This window comes from Eurosta solidaginis, chromosome X (assembly GCF_040869045.1).
Source record: "Eurosta solidaginis isolate ZX-2024a chromosome X, ASM4086904v1, whole genome shotgun sequence".
NCBI lineage: Eukaryota > Metazoa > Arthropoda > Insecta > Diptera > Tephritidae > Eurosta > Eurosta solidaginis.
Genome location: NC_090324.1, coordinates 125510481 through 125534492, shown reverse-complemented (window position 1 = coordinate 125534492; position 24012 = coordinate 125510481). Strand labels below are relative to the sequence as shown.

Below are 24012 nucleotides of genomic sequence, written 5' to 3'. Positions count from 1 at the left end.
ACAACTGTGGTTTGATCGAATTGACGCAATAGCCTCTATCGGCATCTTGTTTTAATAGCCGCATTCTATTCTAAGCGAGTGCGAAAAGAACGCCAAACTCGGTTAAAATTTCCCTGCATGTATTTAACAAAACTGGTAACATTTCAGCTGTCAAAATCATCTGTTGTTTATTATTGACGATTTCTTTGTTATTCATATTACTATAATGTGCGATAATGAAGATGATTTTATGTGCGAAGAGGACGAAGATTATGGATTGGTAAGTTTAGAGGAATGAAAAATTGTTCGGTGGGCTCTTCCCATGCACTTCCTAGTTGTCCAATAACCGGCAAAGTGTTTTTGCAGAAATATTCAGAGGATAGCAACTCCGAACCAGATGTGGATCTCGAAGACCAATATTACAATAGTAAAGCGCTAAAGGAAGAAAATCCTAATGGAGCGCTGGCTTCGTTTCAAAAGGTGCTTGACCTGGAAGGAGGTGAAAAAGGAGAGTGGGGATTCAAGGCGCTTAAGCAAATGATTAAGATAAATTTTAAATTGGTAATTATATGGATGAAGTGAAGAATTCCCCAACATTTTAATAAACACTTGTATTATAGAATAATTATAATGAAATTATGGAAAGATACAAACTTCTATTGACTTACATTAAAAGTGCTGTTACGCGTCATCACTCGGAAAAATCCATCAACTCCATCTTGGACTATATTTCCACATCCAAAAATGTAAGTCATACTAAAGATGGAAACTACCATAAATTTTCAAATTACACACGTTTTATTCTAGATGGAAATCTTACAAAAGTTCTATGAAACCACACTGGATGCGTTGAAGGATGCCAAAAATGATAGCCTTTGGTTTAAAACCAACACCAAATTAAGAAAACTATACTTTGATCTTGGCGATTTTATTAAGTTACAAAAAAATACTCAAACAACTGCACCAATCCTGTCAAACAGATGATGGTGAGGATGATTTGAAGAAGGGGACGCAATTGCTGGAAATTTATGCGTTAGAAATTCAAAGGTATACGGTGCAGAAAAACAATAAAAACAAGTAAGGAAGGTTAAGTTCGGGTGTAACCGAACATTACATACTCAGTTGAGAGCTATTGTGACAACATAAGGGAAAATAACCATGTAGGAAAATGAACCGAGGGAAACCCTGGAATGTGTTTGTATGACATGTGTATCAAATGAAATGCATTAAAGAATATTTTATGAGGGAGTGGGCCATAGTTCTATAGGTGGACGCCATTTAGGGATATAGCCATAAAGGTGGACCAGGGTTGATTCTAGAATGCGTTTGTACGATATGGGTATCAAATGAAAGGTATTAATGAGTATTTTAAAAGGGCGTGGACCTAAGTTCTATAGATGGACGCCTTTTCGAGATATCGCCGTAAAGATGGACCAGGGGTGACTCTAGAATGCGGTGGTGTTAATGAGCATTTTAAAAGGGAGTAATCCTTAGTTCCATAGGTGGACGCCGTTTCGAGATATCGCCATAAAGGTGGGCCAGGGGTGACTCTAGAATTCGTTTGTGCAATATGGGTATCAAACGAAAGGAGTTCATGAGTACTTTAAGAGGGAGTGGGCCTTTCTGGACCAGGGGTGACTCTAGACTTTGTTTGTGCGATATGGGTATCAAATGAAAGGTGTTAATGAGTATTTTAAAAGGGAGTGGGCCTTCGTTCTATAGGTGTTCGCCTTTTCGAAATATCGCCGTAAAGATGGACCAGGGGTGACTCTAGAATGCGTTTGTACGATATGGGTATCAAATGAAAGGTGTTAATGAGCATTTTAAAAGGGAGTAATCCTTAGTTCCATAGGTGGACGCCGTTTCGAGATATCGCCATAAAGGTGGACCAGGGGTGACCCTAGAATTTGTTTGCACAATATGGGCATCAAAAGAAAGGTGTTAATGAGTATTTTAAAAGGGAGTGAGCCTTAGTTCTATAGGTGGACGCCGTTTCGAGATATCGCCATAAAGGTGGGCCAGGGGTGACTCTAGAATTCGTTTGTGCAATATGGGTATCAAACGAAAGGAGTTAATGAGTATTTTAAGAGGGAGTTGGCCTTAGTTCTATAGGTGGACGCATTTTCGAGGTATCGCAATAAAGGTGGACCAGGGGTGACTCTAGACTTTGTTTGTACGATATGGGTATCAAATGAAAGGTGTTAATGAGTATTTTTAAAAGGGAGTGTGCCTTCGTTTTATAGGTGTTCGCCTTTTCGAGATATCGCCATAACGGTGGACCAGGGGTGATTTTAGAATTTGTTACTATGATATGGGTATCAAATGAAAGGTGTTAATGATTATTTTAAAGGGGCGTGGGGCTTAGTTCTATAGGTGGACCCCTTTTCGAGATATCGCCATAAAGGTGTACCAGGGGTGACTCTAGAATTCGTTTGTGCAATATGGGTATCAAACGAAAGGAGTTAATGAGTATTTTAAGAGGGAGTGGGCCTTAGTTCTATAGGTGGACGCCTTTTCAAGATATCGCCATAAAGATGGACCAGGTGTGACTCTAGAATGCGTTTGTACGATATGGGTATCAAATGAAAGGTGTTAATGATTATTTTAAAAGGGAGTAATCCTTAGTTCCATAGGTGGACGCCGTTTCGAGATATCGCCATAAAGGTGGGCCAGGGGTGACTCTAGAATTCGTTTGTGCAATATGGGTATCAAACGAAAGGAGTTAATGAGTACTTTAAGAGGGAGTGGGCCTTTCTGGACCAGGGGTGACTCTAGACTTTGTTTGTGCGATATGGGTATCAAATGAAAGGTGTTAATGAGTATTTTTAAAAGGGAGTGGGCCTTCGTTCTATAGGTGTTCGCCCTTTCGAAATATCGCCATAAAGGTGGACCAGGGGTGACTCTAGAATGAGTTTGTACGATATGGGTATCAAATTAAAGGTATTAATGAGAGTTTTAAAAGGGAATGGTGGTAGTTGTATATGTGAAGGCGTTTTCCAGATATCGACCAAAATGTGGACCAGGGTGACCCAGAACATCATCTGTTGGATACCGCTAATTTATTTATATATGTAATACCTGCCAAGATTTTAAGGGTTTTTTATTTCGCCCGGCAGAATTTTTCATTTTCTTCTACTTAATATGGTAGGTGTCACAACCATTTTATAAAGTTTTTTCTAAAGTTATATTTCGCGTCAATAAAACAATCCAATTACCTTAACATATTTCATCCCTTTTTTCGTATTTGGTATAGAATTATGCCATTTTTTTAATTTTTCGTAATTTTCGATATCGAAAAGTGGGCGTGGTCATAGTCGGATTTCGTTCATTTTTCATACCAAGATAAAGTGAGTTCAGATAAGTACGTGAACTGAGCTTAGTAAAGATATATCGATTTTTGCTCAAGTTATCGTGTTAACGGCCATGCGGAAGGACAGACGGACGACTGTGTATAAAAACTGGGCGTGACATCAACCGATTTCGCCCATTTTCACAGAAAACAGTTAACGCCATAAAATCTATGCCCCTACCAAATTTCAAAAGGATTGGTTAATTTTTGTTCGACTTATGGCGTTAAAAGTATCCTAGACAAATTAAATGAAAAAGGGCGGAGCCACGCCCATTTTTAAATTTTCTTTTATTTTTGTACTTTGTTGCACCATATCATTACTGGAGTTGAATCTTGACATAATTTACTTATATACTGTAAAGATATTAAATTTTTTGTTAAAATTTTACTTTAAAAAATTTTTTTTTTAAAAGTGGGCGTCGTCCTTCTCCGATTTTGCTAATTTTTATTAAGCGCACATATAGTAATAAGAGTAACGTTCCTGCCAAATTTCATCATGATATCTTCAACGACTGCCAAATTACAGCTTGCAAAATTTTAAATTACCTTCTTTTAAAAGTGGGCGGCGCCACGCCCATTGTCCAAAATATTACTAATTTTCTATTTTGCGTCATAAGTTCAACTTATCTACCAAGTTTCGTCGCTTTATCGGTCTTTTGTAATGAATTATCGCACTTTTTCGGTTTTTCGAAATTTTCGATATCGAAAAAGTGGGCGTGGTTATAGTCCGATATCGTTCATTTTAAATAGCGCTCTGAGATGAGTGCTCAGGAACCTACATACCAAATTTCATCAAGATACCTCAAAATTTGCTCAAGTTATCGTGTTAACGGACGGACGGACGGACGGACGGACGTACGGACATGGCTCAATCAAATTTTTTTTCGATCCTGATTATTTTGATATATGGAAGTCTATATCTATCTCGATTCCTTTATATATGTACAACCAACCGTTATCCAATCAAACTTAATATACTCTGTGAGCTCTGCTCAACTGAGTATAAAAACTAAAAGCTTTGTATGAACAATCATTGCATATTAAATCGGCAATACCTCATCCCCTTATAATGGGCGTAATACGTGAGTGTGGCGGAAAATGCATTTGCGAGAAGGGGAATTTGAAAAAGCGCATACTGATTTCTTCGAAGCATTCAAAAACTATGATGAATCTGGCTCCCCACAACGCACAACGTGCTCAAAATATTTAGTTTTGGCGAACATGTAAGTAGAGAAAATATCTTTTATGAATACACTGCTAAATTGGATACTGTTGCCTTCGGGAATTTACCTAATTACTGGGAATGTCATTAGCGGTTGTATGAAGTTGCATTTGATAACCGCACTATTTACAGGGAGTTTTTTAACTCTTATTCACAGAAGCTAAATTAACTATATTCAAAGTTGTGAACGATAAGCGAGCGTTATTGTAACGATAAGGACATTTTGTGAGATTTCCCAGTTGGTTAAGGTGCTTAGAACTCTTCCGGCGGTAGGCATGTCTTTCTTTCCTGAGCCAATCGGGCTGGTACAATGTGTTTATCCGACAAATAATTGTCCATACTAGCAACACTTCCTTAATCTCCCCTCAAAATAATCATGGAATCGATTCCAAACAAGTATCGAGGGAAACTACTCTTTACTGCTTCTTTTTATAGAAGGCAATTTATTAGCGGAATGCAATATTATCAACATCAAATATATTTTTTGGGGAATTTTTATATTGGAACTTAGAAGTGCCAAGAGCTGCAAATCTTTAAATCGAATCATAGAAGTTTGAAATTGTCGGGGCAAAATTTGACAAGAGTAATCTTGCCTCGATACTGTGTCCATGTATACGATACCTAGGAAAGTACTTATAAGAGGTAATCGACTACTTGGTAGGTGGTGAGGTGAAAAAATTTGAATAAAACTTCCTTTTTAGCATAACTCATTCAATAAACATCCATGTCGTCGGGACGTTGCCGTTATAGAATAGTTTTATACAAAAGTGTTGACTGTATATCGCTATTTGACATCTTCCTTTAATCTTTCTAGTTTTATATGTTTCGGTGCCTTATTCCACATACAAATAACAAATCTGTTTAAACACTCATCAAAGGTATTGTGGATAATTTGATAGGGGATTGTTGTGTATACATTCATGATTGTAAGAGGATTTCCCCCGTATAGACCGGTTGTTGTTATTGCTGTTGTAGCAATGTTTCGCCCCACCTAATAGCTGCGACCGATCACAAATTGTCATCAATATCCTCTAACGGGAGTCCAAGGAAACTTGCTGTTTCGACAGAGGTGGACCATAATGAAAGGGGTGTTAGAGGCGTTGGTTTCACATTACAATTAAAGAGATGGTTGGTGTCATGTGGGGACACATTGCAAGCGGGCATACATTTTGTATGTCGGGGTTGATTCTGGATATGTAAAAGTTTAACTTTTTTGGGCGTCGTCCTTCTCCGATTTTGCTAATTTTTATTAAGCGCACATATAGTAATAAGAGTAACGTTCCTGCCAAATTTCATCATGATATCTTCAACGACTGCCAAATTACAGCTTGCAAAATTTTAAATTACCTTCTTTTAAAAGTGGGCGGCGCCACGCCCATTGTCCAAAATATTACTAATTTTCTATTTTGCGTCATAAGTTCAACTTATCTACCAAGTTTCGTCGCTTTATCGGTCTTTTGTAATGAATTATCGCACTTTTTCGGTTTTTCGAAATTTCGATATCGAAAAAGTGGGCGTGGTTATAGTCCGATATCGTTCATTTTAAATAGCGCTCTGAGATGAGTGCTCAGGAACCTACATACCAAATTTCATCAAGATACCTCAAAATTTGCTCAAGTTATCGTGTTAACGGACGGACGGACGGACGGACGGACGTACGGACATGGCTCAATCAAATTTTTTTTCGATCCTGATTATTTTGATATATGGAAGTCTATATCTATCTCGATTCCTTTATATATGTACAACCAAACGTTATCCAATCAAACTTAATATACTCTGTGAGCTCTGCTCAACTGAGTATAAAAACTAAAAGCTTTGTATGAACAATCATTGCATATTAAATCGGCAATACCTCATCCCCTTATAATGGGCGTAATACGTGAGTGTGGCGGAAAATGCATTTGCGAGAAGGGGAATTTGAAAAAGCGCATACTGATTTCTTCGAAGCATTCAAAAACTATGATGAATCTCTCCCCACAACGCACAACGTGCTCAAAATATTTAGTTTTGGCGAACATGTAAGTAGAGAAAAATATCTTTTATGAATACACTGCTAAATTGGATACTGTTGCCTTCGGGAATTTACCTAATTACTGGGAATGTCATTAGCGGTTGTATGAAGTTGCATTTGATAACCGCACTATTTACAGGGAGTTTTTTTTAACTCTTATTCACAGAAGCTAAATTAACTATATTCAAAGTTGTGAACGATAAGCGAGCGTTATTGTAACGATAAGGACATTTTGTGAGATTTCCCAGTTGGTTAAGGTGCTTAGAACTCTTCCGGCGGTAGGCATGTCTTTCTTTCCTGAGCCAATCGGGCTGGTACAATGTGTTTATCCGACAAATAATTGTCCATACTAGCAACACTTCCTTAATCTCCCCTCAAAATAATCATGGAATCGATTCCAAACAAGTATCGAGGGAAACTACTCTTTACTGCTTCTTTTTATAGAAGGCAATTTATTAGCGGAATGCAATATTATCAACATCAAATATATTTTTTGGGGAATTTTTATATTGGAACTTAGAAGTGCCAAGAGCTGCAAATCTTTGAATCGAATCATAGAAGTTTGAAATTGTCGGGGCAAAATTTGACAAGAGTAATCTTGCCTCGATACTGTGTCCATGTATACGATACCTAGGAAATTACTTATAAGAGGTAATCGACTACTTGGTAGGTGGTGAGGTGAAAAAATTTGAATAAAACTTCCTTTTTTAGCATAACTCATTCAATAAACATCCATGTCGTCGGGACGTTGCCGTTATAGAATAGTTTTATACAAAAGTGTTGACTGTATATCGCTATTTGACATCTTCCTTTAATCTTTCTAGTTTTATATGTTTCGGTGCCTTATTCCACATACAAATAACAAATCTGTTTAAACACTCATCAAAGGTATTGTGGATAATTTGATAGGGGATTGTTGTGTATACATTCATGATTGTAAGAGGATTTCCCCCGTATAGACGCGGTTGTTGTTATTGCTGTTGTAGCAATGTTTCGCCCCACCTAATAGCTGCGACCGATCACAAATTGTCATCAATATCCTCTAACGGGAGTCCAAGGAAACTTGCTGTTTCGACTGAGGTGGACCATAATGAAAGGGGTGTTAGAGGCGTTGGTTCCACATTACAATTAAAGAGATGGTTGGTGTCATGTGGGGACACATTGCAAGCGGGGCATACATTTTGTATGTCGGGGTTGATTCTGGATATGTAAAAGTTTAACTTGTTACAGTATCCAGAACGAAGTTGAGCCAGAGTGACTCGCGTTTACCTGGGGAGTATGCTTTCCTCTTCCGCTAGTTTTGGGTACTGTTCCCTGAGTACTGGATTCACTGGGCAATTCCCGGCATAAAGGTCCGACGCCTGTTTGTGGAGTTCACCAAGGTCCTGCTTATGTTTTTTTTGCTTATTGTTGTTGTTGTAGCAATGCTCGCCCCACCTAATAGCCGTGACCGATCACAAGTTGTCATCATCTCTCCAGTTTTTTCGCCTCGCGAAACCTGGCATTATCACCGACTAAATCTGCCGCTACCTTATTTACAACATGGACGTCCCAGATGTCGACCATTTTGAACATCCACGTCGATGGCACTATGCTACCGACTGCCCTACACCCCAAAATCTTGGGTGTGACGTTTGATCAAGATCTACACTTTGGGGAGCACGCAGCCGCAATTGGTCCGAAAATCCAGAGCCGTAATAAAATCCCCAAATCCCTTGCTGGCAGTACTTGGGGAAAAGGCAAAGAAACGCTCATTACCACATACAAAGCAATCTTTTACAAGTTCGATTTATGTTTTATATGTCTTTTTATATTTCTTTGCAGAAAATGAGCAAAACACACAGGCACATTCAAAAAAATCGTAAATAGCGCGCGCAAAGGTGCGGTGGAAGGTATTAAACATAAAGTTGCGAAGCCTTACAAAAAATTATAAAATTATGAAAAACTGCATAACGAGAAAAATTTATACCCATATACTTACTTATATTTGTATATTTTAAAGTTATCTTGCTGTTAAACTAATGAGTTATGAATCAAAAATGATAAGCAGAAAATAAAATTAAATAACATTATATAAACTGTAATAAATGCAGTCCCATATAATTATTTAAATAAGAGATTAAAATTAGTTAGCAACTACGTAAGTATATGTGGATTAGAGGTTTACGGAGTAGCTCCTTACGGAGGGATTGTCCCTCGTTCACTTACTCCAGAGAGGCTTCGAACATAACCCCGGTCTTTGGAAGTGCAGCGTCTGCTGAAAAAAATGGTCACACTTTTGTCGGTATATCTCGGGGTAGTTTGTGGCTCCTTAGTGGTCACGCACAAAGGCGACTTACGGTTGCTATTAATGGTCTTTTAATACTCATGCCTCTAGTGGCACATGTAGCTTCCAGATTTTTCGGCTGTTTTTAGGAGCTACAATTCCCGATATGCGAACAATAGCAATCCCGACCACCAGTCGCTACCACACCTCCAGACCCTCACACCATATGACAGCACGGATGCTATAGGACTGCGAATCCGAACTCATACCTTCGTCGACGTCACTGTCCTAGAAGCTCTTGGTGTATGATATAAGAGCTCATTATGGATGACCGCGTAGCTTCAGTTTTCATACTAGTTCGACTGTCCACCACGGCGGCGGCGTTTATCGGCGGCGCATATCTCTAATGTGGATACAATATTTGAACCGTTTATTGAAATTGGCACAAGTACATTTTCGAAATCATTGAACTTATTGCAATTTTGGTATGCTACAGTTATTTCCATTCAAGCAAGCATTCTTAAAACCGTAAAAATTTAACTAAACCATTGGCAAAAATATGAAATTTCTTTTTTAGTTTTTTTGTTAATAATAATACTGACATATGAGTCCAGTTGATAATAAAATAATCGTAAAATTGAACATGTTTATAATCCAGACTGAACTCTACATAGAGTAACCTACCTTTACCGGTAGTTAATAATCAATCTAAATAATACATAGAAAAATGTACTTCTGACACTCTACAAAAAAACGGCTCATCTGTATGGTTATGCGCTGTTATTAAAAATACTTTTATATTGTTTCACCCGATTCACCAAAAAAGCTAAATAAAATGTGTTTTTAAACAAAAAAAATACAAAAACTTTAAGGCAACTTTTCACTCATTTTATTCACTTTCTTTCATAACAACATAACATAACAGCATAAACATTTCATACATTTAGTAATTTTTTAAATTAATTCGTTCTTCAATTTCATAAAATATAAGGCAATTTACAGATTCTATCTGTTTAAAATTTTTTTAAAACCACCAATTTCATAAAAAAACAACCGTTTAAACATATCATACTTCTAGTAGAAATTAAAATTAATTTGTACTTCAATTTCCTAACATATAAATCAATTTAAAAGGAAAGGTAGTGTTTTATGCACACGTTTTTAAGATTAATAAACATCAAACATTTTAATAAGGAACTTACACCTGCGAACAGAAAAATAGCAGTCTCAATTCTTAATAAATTTCGTCACTTAAATCCTTCTTTTATTTCCGATACTTCACGAAAAAACTTCCATGATTTTTTTTTTAACTGAAGCTATGAAAAACAACATCTAAAGCTTTTTCGAAAAGGTAAAAATTTACCGAAATTTTGAACTTCTTATTTATGGTTCTATGCATTTTTGGAGTTTGTAGCAAAATCAATTTTAGTATAACAAAGGACATGCATGCTATAGGTCTCCAAAAATTCTCGTTGATTTTTGATGGTGTTTGAGATTTTCTTCTATACAAATTGTGAAACAGTTTTTTATGAAAGAAAATCTGAAAGACTTTTCGGTAAAAAATACTCAAAAATCAATGCGAAATAAAAATTGTACTTTGTTCTACTAAAATTGACTGGGCTCAAAAAAGTTTTAAGAACCCCAAATAAAAAGTTCAAATTTAGGTAACATTTTCTCAAATTTTTGAAAACGTTTTTGAGAAGGATTTGCAAAGTTCATAGAAGCTTTTTCTTGAAATATCAGAAATAAAAAAAAAGTATTTAAGTGACGAAATTTGTTGAAAATTGACACTGTAATTTTTCTCTTCACAGTTTTATGTTCATCACAAGTATTAAAAATTTGACTCAAATTTTTTGAAAGTAAAACTAAGCTTAATAAAAAGATATTCAGTCCAACAAATTCCATAAAGTCCAAAAAACTTAATCGATATTACTCTATTAAACATATGTTTGGCTCGCAAGTAAAATATAAAGATGTGTAAGTTGAAGTAATCTAAATTGGGACTGTAGCACACTGTTGAAGTAGTGGAAGTACTGAAAATGTTTACATGACCACATAAGGCGCTCTACTTGATTTCGAATAGTTTATAAACTCATTAATACACAAATTTTCAAACCATCTCGAAATGTTTTCTGTATTGGTTCAAACACAAAACGTGTTCTAATACGTCGGTCGCTGTTGTCGTGTAAACATGGTATCAGAAAATTAAAAAAAAAACGTCTTATTTCATAAATGGTTTGAACTACTACTACTTATAAATTTTATTCAAAAACATATCAGAGAATTTGTTTTAAAAACGCTCAGAATTTGTTTCGAAAAACCTTATCTGAGCGCGAATGCAATACATTTTCATATGAAACAAATTCTGAGATATGGCGTTTTCGAATAAAATTTATAAGTACACGACAATAGCAACCGACATATTAGAACACGTTTTGTGTTTGAACCAATACAGAAAACATTTCGAGATGGTTTGAAAATTTGTGTATTAATGAGTTTATAAACTATTCGAAATCAAGTAGAGCGCCTTATGTGGTCATGTAAACATTTTCATTACTTCCACTACTTCAACAGTGTGCTACAGTCCAATTTAGATTACTTTAACTTACATATCTGTATATTTTACTTGCAATATGTAGTACTCGCCATTGTTATTTGCCCGCCAATTTTTCTAACAGGGCAACTTTTCGTTTTTCCAGCTCAAATTCCCTTTCAAACTTTTCTTTTAAAATTTCTTTGAACTGTTGTATGGCTTCGCTTCTAGCCCTTTTCTTGTCTTCCACTTCTGCTTTTTTTAGTTAAATTTTTTTTTCATAGTATATTTCGCGAGCAGTACGTTTTTTGCGTCCGACTGAATCAGATGAAGAATTATAATGTGAAGAAAATGAAAAGGAATTCGAGCAGGAAGGAGAAGGAGATACCGATGAATGTGGCGCAGCCGGTAATTCTACTGTCGATGTTGATGGAAGTGGAGAAACCGCTGATGATGGTAGTTGAGTTGGCGATGAGATATCTACCGACACCTTCTCGAATGGCCTGAGACCCACGCAAACTGTATGGTCGTTTTTAATAATGGGTGTATTTCCAAAAATTTCATCCATGAGCTCTGATTTGCATTCGCAGTTGGGAGATAACGATCGACTTGTTGTTGTTGGTGACTTTAACTTGCCAACAGTTAGTTGGGTTAATATAAGTGATTCAAACTTTTTAACTCCCACTGCTCAACATGAGTTTCTCAATTGCTTGTTAGACTCATCTCTTTTACAGATTAACAATGTTCCAAATAGTGGAAATAAAATGCTGGATTTAGTATTTGTGGATGGCTCGGTGGGTACTGCCCTTACGCAAATACCACCTTTATCCCTTCCAGAAGACCCTCTTCACCCTACGCTAGAGATATCACTTGATATCAGCCTACCCCGTAGGATTCAAGTACAGTCTCGTCCCCGATCTAGATGCTTCTACAAAGCGAATTTCATTATGCTCAATGATCTGTTGGCTTCCCATGATTGGTCGGATCTCTATGCTTGCACTGATGTCGATTCGGCTATCTCTATATTTTACAGTACGCTTGATAGCTTCTTTGATACCTGCATTCCTACTCGCTATACCCTATGTTCGAATAAGCCCCCTTGGTTTTCAAGGCAACTTATCAGACTTAATAACATCAAATCTAGGCTTTATAAGAGGTTCAAGAAATCTGGAGCATCTGCTGACCTCTCTAAATATCTAATAGCTCGTTCTAAATTTCACCGTCTTAATCAGCTTTGTTATAAAAATTACTTGAGTTGTTGTAAAGCCCATTTTTTTAGAAATCCAAAAAAGTTTTACAGTTTCGTAAATTCAAAGCGGAAAACTTCTGGGTATCCTTCCTCATTAACCTTTGGAGGTAAAAAAGCTTGCACTGATGACGACGTTGCTGAACTATTTTCTGAATTCTTTAAGTCCACGTATTCATCCAGTGGTTTTCATTCTGGTCAATATCCCTATCGCTTAGATAGCTCGAATTACATTAGGAATCCTGCTATTGACGGTAATATTGTTCTTCAGAGTCTTCAATCTTTGAAGCCCACCTTTTCTCCGGGACCGGACGGTGTTCCTAGCTGCGTGCTTAGGTACTGCGCCGAAAACATGTATGAGCCTATTTTAAAATTATTTGAGCTATCTCTGGGATCTGCGTCATTCCCGGCACTTTGGAAACAGTCTTTTATTATACCCCTGCATAAAAAAGGTAGTAGGTCAAAAGTTGAAAACTACAGGGGTATTGCTAAACTTTCAGTCATTCCTAAAGTCTTTGAACAGATTGTCACCAATCAACTGCAATATCAGTGTTCTAGTCTTTTATCTCCATGCCAACACGGTTTTATTCGTCAAAGGTCAACCACTACAAATTTGCTTGTATTCACCTCTATAGTTATGGAAGGATTTTTAGCGAACAAGCAAACGGATGTCATCTACACGGACTTCAGCAAAGCATTTGATACCGTCAACCATGAGTTGCTTATTCATAAGCTTGATTTACTGGGCTTTCCATTTCACCTATTAATGTGGCTGAAAAGCTATCTTTCTAACCGGACCCAACAAGTCCTGTTCAAGTGCAATCTGTCGGAATCGTTCGGAGTTTCCTCCGGCGTACCCCAGGGAAGTCATCTAGGCCATTTGCTCTTTGACCTTTTCATTAATGACTTGTCACAGACAATATTATATTCCCATACTATAATGTATGCGGATGATATACAACTTTGCTACACTTACTGTCCTACCGATTTGAGTTCCTTGGATCTTCTTCAGGCCGACTTGGACTCGTTCCAATGTTGGTGCACAACAAATTTATTAGCTTTAAATTGCTCTAAATGTAAGCATATGACATTTCACCGAGTGAAGCCAGCATTGAAATCTTATGTAATAGATGGTACGCCTTTGGAGCGTATATCTATTGCAAATGATCTAGGTGTCCTTTTTGATCCGAAATTGAATTTTAACATGCATATTTCATCTATAGCCAACAAAGCGTTGGGTTTACTTGGATTTGTTAAAAGATGGGCTAAAGAGTTCGATGATCCGTACCTCACTAAGGTTCTTTACACATCGCTGGTTCGTCCAATACTCGAGTATTGCTCATGCGTTTGGTCCCCTGTTTCTCAAAAGCATATAAAGCGTCTTGAGTCAGTTCAAAAGCAATTTTTGATATTTGCATCGCGCGGCCTTAATTGGGACTCAAGTCTCCACCTTCCTCCATACAGAAGTAGACTTCTTCTTATTAACTTACCCACTCTGGAAAATCGGAGAATATTACTGGGGGTATTGTTCATCCATAAGCTCATTATTGGAGAAATTGATTCCGCGGACCTCCTCAGCCGCTTGTTTTTTGCGGTTCCCCCTAGAGTATCCAGACACTACGTTCCTTTCTATTTACCCCTTTGTCGACGAAACTTTGCTAAAAATAATCCTCTTCTTATCTGGTGCGCGCACTACAATGACTTGTATAGCTGCATCAGTCTTGAATGTACTTTTGCCACTATACGTAATGCAATACTTGCCTATCTAATTTAAGAGATACAAGCTAATTTAATTTGCCGGCATTTTATTCCTTCGATAAAAAACAGGAACTATCTCGCTTAAGGATGGAGGAACATTTATCAACATGTCTCATTAAGAAGGAACAAGACAGTACTGTGTTGATTGGAATCTGGTGCATTCCAACAACGTAAAAAATATGCTTTTTCAAGAGTCACTGACCGGAATCGTATGCATTGCGGCAGTATAATCTTATGGGTCAGGCATCGAGCTGATTGGAATCCGGTGCATTCCAACAACACAGGTCATGTTACTTTTTTATGCCTTGTGATGGCGTATCCTCATTACACTACTCTTAGCACTGCCGGATTCCCATGACATGCTGATTGGAATCTTGTTGCATTCCAACAGGGAGATTGGAATCCACTGCATTCCGAAGTTATGCTGAGCGGAATCTGATGCATTCCGCCAGTATAAGATTTCGGCATAAGATCTTATTTCTGCTCATATTTCTTATTATTATTATATTCTGAAATTAAATAGTAATGTTCATTAATATTTCTTTGTTTGTAATATAACATTGTTGAAAGCTCGATATATCTTAAATTTTATCTTTTGAGTTGTATATTTATATATCTTTTATATTATGCAGTCGACCATAGTTTGTCGTCGACTTTAAATAATAAATAAATAAATAAATATACGGAGCAAAACATGGACTTGCACCTGTGCTGCGATTGTTGTCCCGCGCCGCCTTATAAGCCTGAAGGAGTGTTCTAATCTTTGACTCCAAACACACCGGAGTTCTGTCTGAGTCCTAAGAGGAGGAAATATATACTTTAAATTTTAAAAATAGAAGTATTACATATATTTTCATAACATACCGAGATACCCAATGACACCATGTCTTCCAAAACATTGGCGTAGGCCACTCTCTTCTTTTTGGGGTGCTCGAATTCTGCTTTTCGAGCCAGATAGCATTTCAGGAATCCCGTTGTTTCTTCACGGGACCATCTTCTGCGTTTTTTATCCTCAGACCTAAATAAAGATAAAGAGTAATATTTTTTTAATAATTATTAGTAACATTTGCTGAGGAAAAGTGAACAGCTAAGTCGCAGCACAGCTGAACAACATTTTTGAAATCTGTCCAGCAGGGGTATCACCGAGCCTGGTAATGCATTGTACAAACGGGCCCTTGAAGTTGTCCACATGTTGTTTCTAAAATTTTTCGAAAAACATGCTGATGTTTGGCAAGTTCCAGGTTTGCAGTGAAAAAGGGGAGCAGTGTAGCTTCTTGACTACTAGCTATAAGATATATCGGGCGATATGACTCTCCATCGTTAGTTGGTTTACCAAAGTTTAGTAGCGGTACCACCACAGCTTTCGACAGTAGCGAAGACTTTAGAAACCGTTATGCTCCCTCATTTTACGACGAATTTCGATTAGACATAGCTTCCGCAAAATGGACAGCACTATCACCGCGCTAAACGCCATAAACACGAACTGAACCAGCAAAAAACTCATCATAGGACAGGGATCATGGCACTTTACCTGGCAAAAGGTATTGAAACATTCAACCAGGGAACACTACTCGAAGAAATAGAAGGTTCTCCCCCCCCCCCCCCCCCCCCCCCCCCATCTAAAAAGATCGGCCACAAATTATCCTAGTGGTCGGAAAGCGTCGGTTAAACAGGGGATATCGCAGGCTGGTATTTTCCCCACTTGTTTAATATCTACATATCAAAGCTGCCTTCCCCACCAAAAGGAGTTACCATAATTTCCTATGCCGACGACAGCACAATAATGACTTGAGGGCGTGCCCCCAATATAGGCGAATTAGTTTCCAAAATCTCCCGTCTTTCTGGTTCTGTCTCCTCGCACAATCTGGTACTGTTTACCGGCCAAGTCGACGGCCACGCTGTTTACGACGTGAAAGCAACAGATTACGCAAATATTTGACGTTCACGTATGGCGTTGTACCATTCGACAACACTCTTACCTTCAAGGCCTCCGAAATTGTCTCTAAAGTACAACACCGCAACAAGATCCTCAAGTCACTTGCCGGCAGCACCTGGGGGAAGAACAAAGAAACGCTACTATCAACTTACAAACCATTTGGCCGGCCGCTCATGGCCCTCACGTCACCAGTCTCAGCGCCTGACTTAAAAAACACACACTGGAAAATGCTGCAGGCCAGCCAAAATACTGCGCTTATAACTGCTACGGAATGAACACAATTTAACTGCCGGACAGAATTTGACACTGTGCCGTGGACGAAAGTGGTAACTATGGATGGATGGAAGGGCACAAAATGCATTGTGATTACAAATCCTATCTAAAAGATCATTTGCAAACTCACGCCGCATCTTGAAATATGGATGCCGCTAATTTAACTACACAACAACTACAAATGAGGGCAAAATGCGTAATATATTACCATTTAAATCTTCATAACTTAAATACCTTTGATTTTCCTCCATTTTGTTCCAAAAAAATGTTCCTCCACCAAAGAAATGACTACTTTGCGTTTTATTTAATTGTAAAATGAAATATTTTTACAATTTTTGTTTTGTTTTGTTTTGCGCCTTTTGAGTGAAGTTGGCTGCGATAGTTCTAAATGTCAAAAAATTTCCTTGGTGTATTTTAAACCTCATTCACAATAGAGCAATTTTTTCTATTTTCAACACTACCTCTCAACTCGGTTATTGATTAGCCGACTTCGCGAGGACTGGATAAAATAACCGAGTTAGTGTTGTTGCTTTGAATGTAATTCGATGAATAAGCGAGTGTTCTTTTCGTGCTCGCTTAGAATAGAAGGCGCCTAATGTTGTATTTGCCTTTGAGACAAATACATACATACAAAATGTGACCGTGTTTCGGAAAGATTCTGAGCTTGACTAACCATGAAAAAGATAGTCGGCTGTCTATGTTAGATTAACTGGTGTCATATATAAACGTAGGATAAGATACCTACCTACTAGGGTGATCGACCCGGTTTATTCGAACGGGTTGTTAGCCGGTTTTTTCTTAATTTTTTGGCCGGCTTTTTTTTAACCTAAAATTTCGAATATCGAATAACCCGGTTTTTTCTTCGGTTAACCGGGTTTTCAGAAGGACTATAAAGGCCTTTGAAAGTTTATCGAAATACGGCAAAAATGTAATTGTAATGTCATCTTGTTTTTATTGAAGCGGCAACCACAATATGCATATGTATGAGCTTATCAAGCCAACCTAATATAAACGCATGCAAGTCATTTTCTGCCCAAAATGTGTAATGCACATACAACTTGTATGAGAGCAACTCAAATTGAATTTGCTGCGTGAAAACCTAACTCGATTTCCAATTTGTGTTCTGCGTGACATTTAGATTTGACGTTTGCACACATGCTTTACATTGTCGCCACGCATGCTTATTTGAGTTAGGGCAAAAAACGCCGGTTGTTTGCGTGCGCTAAAAAAACGCAGTGTGGTTTTATTAGGTTGGCTTGTATGTGTTGTATGGAACAGCTGTTTGAGCGTTTGTACGTTTGATGGAAAAATAAAGCAAAAGTAAAATAAAATCGGACGGACAGACGGATGGACATAGCTAAATGAATTTCTTTTTTCCCCCAGATCATTTTGATATATAGAAGTCTATATATTAGTTTATGCCGTTACGGGGTACCGTTATGCGAACAAAATTAATATACCCTGTGAGCTATGCTCAGCAGAAAGACATTGAATGCGCACCAGCCACTTCAGCAAACATCTCCACAGGGCCGTAAAAGCAAAGTTTCTGGGTAAAAATAATTTATAGAAGAAATATTCGCACGCTGTGTTTCAGGAGATAGTATGTCCGTAAAAGCGTTGAGAAAATCACGAGTGGTATTGGTATATTTGCAATCAAAAAACTATATTATGCCAGCTGAGTCTTTCAAATCTATCCGAACTAAAAGAAAAAATAATGCGAATAAAAAAGGATAATGGTAGCTTTTCTATAGCAGGTGATGACTGGTCTGACAATTCGTATATTAAATATGTTAACGTAACTCTAACCCTAATTTTGATACTTAATTAAAGTCATTTGAATCAATTACCCTGGGATTGGAGGAGATAAAACGAAAGCTACCGCAAATAACTTAAAGAAAATAATTAACAAAAAGCTTGCGGATTTTTCCTTATGCTTCGCTAATGACATTGTGGCATCGACACACGACGGGGCTGCAGTTATTGATGCGGAATATCAGCTTTCTTTCAATCATGCCATTCACCTTTGTGTTGTTGACAGAAAATTTTGAAAAATTTTATAACGCATTTTCTGTCTCAAGTTTCATAAAAACTAAAGAAAAGAAAACATGGACCCCGAAACATTTAAACTGTCTTTTATTTTTGAAAGATTACTTTAATCGCAATAAGCAAAGTCTTCACATATGAGGACTTTTTGTTACCATAAATGAATATTTTACTGTGATATGAGATAAGACTTAATATTCTTTTGTTTATAACTGTGTTAAATACACATTGAATTTGTTTTGTTTTTAATAAACGATTTACCTATAGGTATGATAAATTATATTTTTAGATGAAAGGAAATTTTATTATTTTGGGCAAGTACTAAAAACCGGCTTATCGGGTTTTCTCCGGGTTTGAGAACTTAAAACCGGTTTTTTCTAATTAACATTTTTCGAATAATTGGAAGACCGGTTTTTGAAAAAAGTCGAATAATCGAACACCCTACTACCTACACATATAAAACCTTCAACTTTCACGTTGCCAGATGTTTAAAGGGCTATGACTTGAAGGGATGCGACTGTAATATAAAACCTTATTTCAGTGAAATCTAGCAAAATCTCACTTCACCGCCATTTGAGGAATGCGATAGACGAGGTGATCCATACATATAAAAATGAATCCTTATTGCCTTGGTCGTTTTTTTTTGCATGGGAGAAGGAGAGAGGAGGGTTGCGGCGATGCAGAGGAAGACGTAAAGGGAAGTCATACGTAGAAAGGAATATTGAGAGGGAATGAAAAAGAAAGAGAGGGAAAGAGAGAGAAAGATGTATCAGGATACAATAGGGAAAGGACATAATGCTAACTAAATAAAATGAGCTTTTAAGATAAGGTCTTATTTCTGAATTTATATTTTATGCGGAGAAACGCTCCATGTAATAGACGGCAACAAATAGCGATTACCGGCCTCTCACCCGGTCGGATATGATCTAAATATTTATCTGTCTGGTGGCCGATTTTTTGCAGCTTATGTGGATTTAAAAATTAACTCTGCACATTAAAAGAGCGATCGTTCACTTATTGATGTCACTGGTGGATTTAAGCCACTTTGAAGATACACCTGAAATGATGAATGCTTTATTACAACGAAACTAATAGACGCTACCATCTTCTTATGTCCTCAGAACACCACTTACACAGTGAGGTGAGAGTAGTAACCATTAGGGAGATACATGAAATGCTGAACAAACATTTTTTGGTGAATACCCAGAAACCTGGGCATCCCAGCAAAATTCTAGTTGGAGAGGCCCCACCTCACAGGGGCTTTAGAAATCATCCCCGGCACCTGAGAACACAGCCGTATGTAGACTAAAGCACTTTCCCTAGGACGACAGACGTCACTCTAGCTCAACTTGTATCAGGCTAAACTCTTACCTATCGAGAATCAACCCCGACATACATAATGTATGTCCTGCTTGCAAGGTGTCCCCATATGACACCAACCATCTCTTTAATTGCAATGTGAAACCAAGGCTTCTAACACCCCTCTCACTATGGTCCACCCCTGTTGCAAGCTTCCTTGGACTCCCGTTAGCGGATATTGATGAAAATTTGTGAGTGGTCGCACCTATTGGAGGTGGCGAAGCACTGCTACAAAATCAAAACTAAACTGGAAAAAAGAGCTAGAGGCCAGCATACTTCCAGATCTGCCCACCACAATTCTGGTCCTTTCCCTCCACCAGCAAAAAAAGAACTAACGAAATCGATTTTTCTGTACACGCCTAATATTATGACCAAGGAAATAAGGGATTCCTTTTTATATATGTATAACATCACGCTCTGAAATTTGCCGAAACACGGTAGCATTATGTACGTACGTTAACCTGGGTCAATTTGTATGGACGAAAGTTAACCGATATCGCGCCATCGATTTTTCGATAGGATTTGGGCTCAGGGAAAAAAAGTTCCACTACGCATACCCAAAAAAATAATTTCCGAGCCTGCGAGAAAAAAGGCGAAAGGGTAAATTTTTCGACCAAAACACTCCCCAAAACCCAAAAATATTTTTATTTTTTTTTCTTTTTTCAAAAAACTGTTATCACCAACGGTTTTGCAACAGTTTTTTGAAAAAAAAAATATTTTTTGAGTTTTGGGGAGCGTTTCGGTCGAAAAATTTACCCTTTCGCCATTTTTATTTCGCAGGCTCGAAATTATTATAATGCGCTCCACAAGCATTTTAAAAATAGCGGTAGTAATGCAGTTTATGCTAACAACCGAAATTTGAACCGAAGTCTTCGCGTGAGGTATCAAAAGACGCGTATTTATGTCAAGATTGCGAATCCGAAAGCGGAAGTTAACTTTTTTTTACCCGTTTAAAAGTAATCGGCGAAAAACTGGTTTGTTTGTAACATATTTTTCCCGCACAATCGCGTTATTTTAAGATCGCGTTTATGATTACCACTGTGCTTATACAATATAATAACCACGAATTAATGAAAACGATTCGTTAAACTTCATTAATTCAGTGGTTATTAAAAATATAAACATTGAAAAAAAACCTGCCGCTCGCTACAAATTTGCAGCAAAACACATGAAGTAAATAAAAAGTGTTGCCACATGAGCAACAATATACAATAATAGAGTTATAAGATGGTGTCACTTGAAACATTGTGGATAAGACAAGTGTGATAACTTCTGCATAGACGTCAAATTTACAAATAGAATGGATCACCTGATTTTTTATTGACTACCGCTGTCTCATTTTGTATCTCTTTCTATCACCCGTTGAAGATAGCCGGCCCTATGCGCCGCCATATTGAACATCCTGTCAAAACGCTGCCAAATCTCTAAAAAGTAGCCATATTGAACATCCTGTCAGGCAGTTGACGGATAAGATATAAAACTTGTTTTATCCACAATGACTTGAACTGTATTGATTGTATTAACCTCTTTACTTAAGTTTTGTAAATTCACTATGCCATTCCACACCACCCGGGAGGTTGTATAAAGGGCGCGTTACCGATTTTTTTTGGGTGTTCGGTTCCCCTGTAGGCATATTTTCACCCGCAATGTCTTATCACCGAATTATTGATTATTGTTTTATTATATATTTATATACTTACATATTTGAATACCGCGATACTACATCAAATAGTGTTTCAGTCAAATGGGCTGTAATATAATGAAATTGAAATGTATTTATATTCACATTTGGAATGTATATTTGCTTGTTAACGTGTTCTTCTTGCTCTAGTTGCTATCGGCGTTATATAGCGAACCAATGGCTTTGAAAATGTGATGAATGCGCTCAACCATTTTATTATATTTGCGCAGAAAGATGAACTCGGCAATATAGCCCTCAAAGTGTTCCTCCACTCTTCCGTAGCACGGAACTTTCGACCGGAACTCTATCCAATTTCGCTCAATATTTTGAGTATGAGCTCCGGACGTGGGGTCTACAAAGTTCTCGCTATGGTTCACATTAGCGTGAATGTAGCCATGTTCCTCCAAGCGATCGTACGCCCTCCAGCAATCAGTATAGATGGTAGTACCTGGCACGATCTTTTGCTTAATCACATTGATCAGGTACCGGTACTACAAACATCTTTTTCGAGTCGCGCTTGATTCCACCGAAAACCCATAGCCCCTCAATAACCCTTCCGCGGTTATATTTCCGGCGTCCCATCTTCGCCTCATCTACCTCGACTATCTTACCCTCGCCACCGATCAATGAATTGCTAATAGCCAAGTGCATCAACACCTCCCGAGTAAAACTAGTCCAATCGACGACCGTATGACGCGCGATTTCAGTAGTCTCTTCCAAGAACTGTGTTTTAGGGTAAGGCGTGGTTATAAAATATACCACAGAGGGGGAGAGGAGGGGGCAGGGGGTGCCGGGAGACGTCGGGTGTCACTGCCCACTTTGTAAGCCCTTGACTTATTTGACTATTGAGTTTGTAATATTGGTGAAAGTCAGTAAGCGTAAAGTTATAATATATAAAATTATTAAAAAGTAATTGTTCGAAGTGTTGTGGGACCTCCCCACCTTTCCATTTTCGAAAAAAATGTCGCCAGTAGCTTATTGTCTATCTGTGTCCCAAATTTCATCATATAATTCAGTCACAAAAACGGAAAAATATAATAATTAAATTGTAACTGTTCCTAGGGGCGGGGACCTCTCCCCTTTTCAAACGCATATAGCTAGTAGATCCTCCTATACTATTGCCTATATGTGTGCTAAATTTCATCCAAACCCGTAAAGCCGTTCTTGCGTGACTGAGTCACACAAACATCCAAACTTTCCCATTTATAATATACTAGCCTTTACCAGCGGCCCCGTCCGCAAGGAGAAAATGAAATATATGGGCTATTCATTTTAGCCTGCTTATAAAATTATCTTTTTAAACATTTTTTTCTGTGTAATGCATTTTATTTTTGTAATTGAGTAAAAAAAAGAACTAAATGAGCTAATAACCTGACAGGATCCCAAATGATCCCGAAATTATCCAGAAAAAGCCACGAAATGACCCCGACGCTATCGCGGACGGATCCCGAAAACCATCCAGGAATGCCCCCGAAAGGATCTCCAAAAGTTCCCGGAATAGTCCCAAAAAACCCGAAATGACAACGACACGATTCTAGACTTATCCAGAGAACCACACAGAAATGATCCCTGAAGGGAACCAAAGGAATTTACATCCGTTTACATTGTTTGTTGGGATATATACCCGAAAAAAATCTATGTTCTGGTAATAACGATATTAGTAATTCTTTTCTCATTGCTCAGGTAAATAAATACGACAACCATTTCCACACATGTAATGAATTACGAATGACATCTTTATCGAGAATTCATTCATGCTATTCGCATATATATATTTACTAGCCTTTACTCGCGGCACCGTCCGCAAGGAGCAAACAAAACATATGGGCTATTCACGTTAGCCTGCTTATCATGTTATAGAGTAAAAAAAAAAATAACTAAATGAGCTGACAACCTGAAAGGCACGCTTACGTGAATAGTACAATACAGTTTTTGCAAATTAAATTTTGTTTTTAAGTTAAATTAATTGATATGACAGGGGTGAATTACTATTCATAGAACAAAGGAATGTAATTAAAATTAGCTAAAACCAAAGACAGTTTTTTTGGTCAAAATAGTGTTGCTTTTTCGGGTATTTAGTTGGTTAAAATATTACAAGAGGGTAATTATAGTTATAACATTTCGTTACAGGATTCATTTAAAAAAATTTAAAATAGAACGATAAAACTCACAGAATTTTAATTACGAATAATTTGCAGTAGAGTTGGGTCGTTTCGTTCTGAACTTGTTCAATTGACCGGGTCTCTCAACTGAACAAGTGAACTAGATCTTCGATTTCGGTTCAATTTGTTCTTTTAGTTCATTTGTTCTTTTAGTTCATTTTATCTAATGTTATTCTTTCTCTCATCTCGTT

The 24012-nt window shown here is 37.5% G+C and overlaps 1 protein-coding gene across 1 annotated transcript; it reads left to right on the top strand.

Moving 5' to 3' along the window:
• Positions 1–203: 203 nt before the first annotated feature.
• Positions 204–8608, top strand: LOC137234274 (COP9 signalosome complex subunit 2-like). Its single transcript, XM_067757885.1, has 5 exons — positions 204–259; positions 346–540; positions 600–725; positions 787–1026; positions 8389–8608. The coding sequence occupies exons 1-4, from the start codon at positions 206–208 to the stop codon at positions 961–963; spliced, it is 552 nt and encodes a 183-aa protein (XP_067613986.1). The 5' UTR covers positions 204–205; the 3' UTR covers positions 964–1026; positions 8389–8608.
• The last annotated feature ends 15404 nt before the right edge of the window (positions 8609–24012 follow it).

Excerpts from the sequence above, each read along its gene's own strand:
- LOC137234274 (XM_067757885.1), top strand. The coding sequence starts at position 206 with ATGTGCGATAATGAAGATGATTTTATGTGCGAAGAGGACGAAGATTAT. Across the intron at positions 541-599 it reads TTAAGATAAATTTTAAATTG|AATAATTATAATGAAATTAT; the intron begins GTAATTATATGG and ends CTTGTATTATAG. Across the intron at positions 726-786 it reads ATATTTCCACATCCAAAAAT|ATGGAAATCTTACAAAAGTT; the intron begins GTAAGTCATACT and ends GTTTTATTCTAG.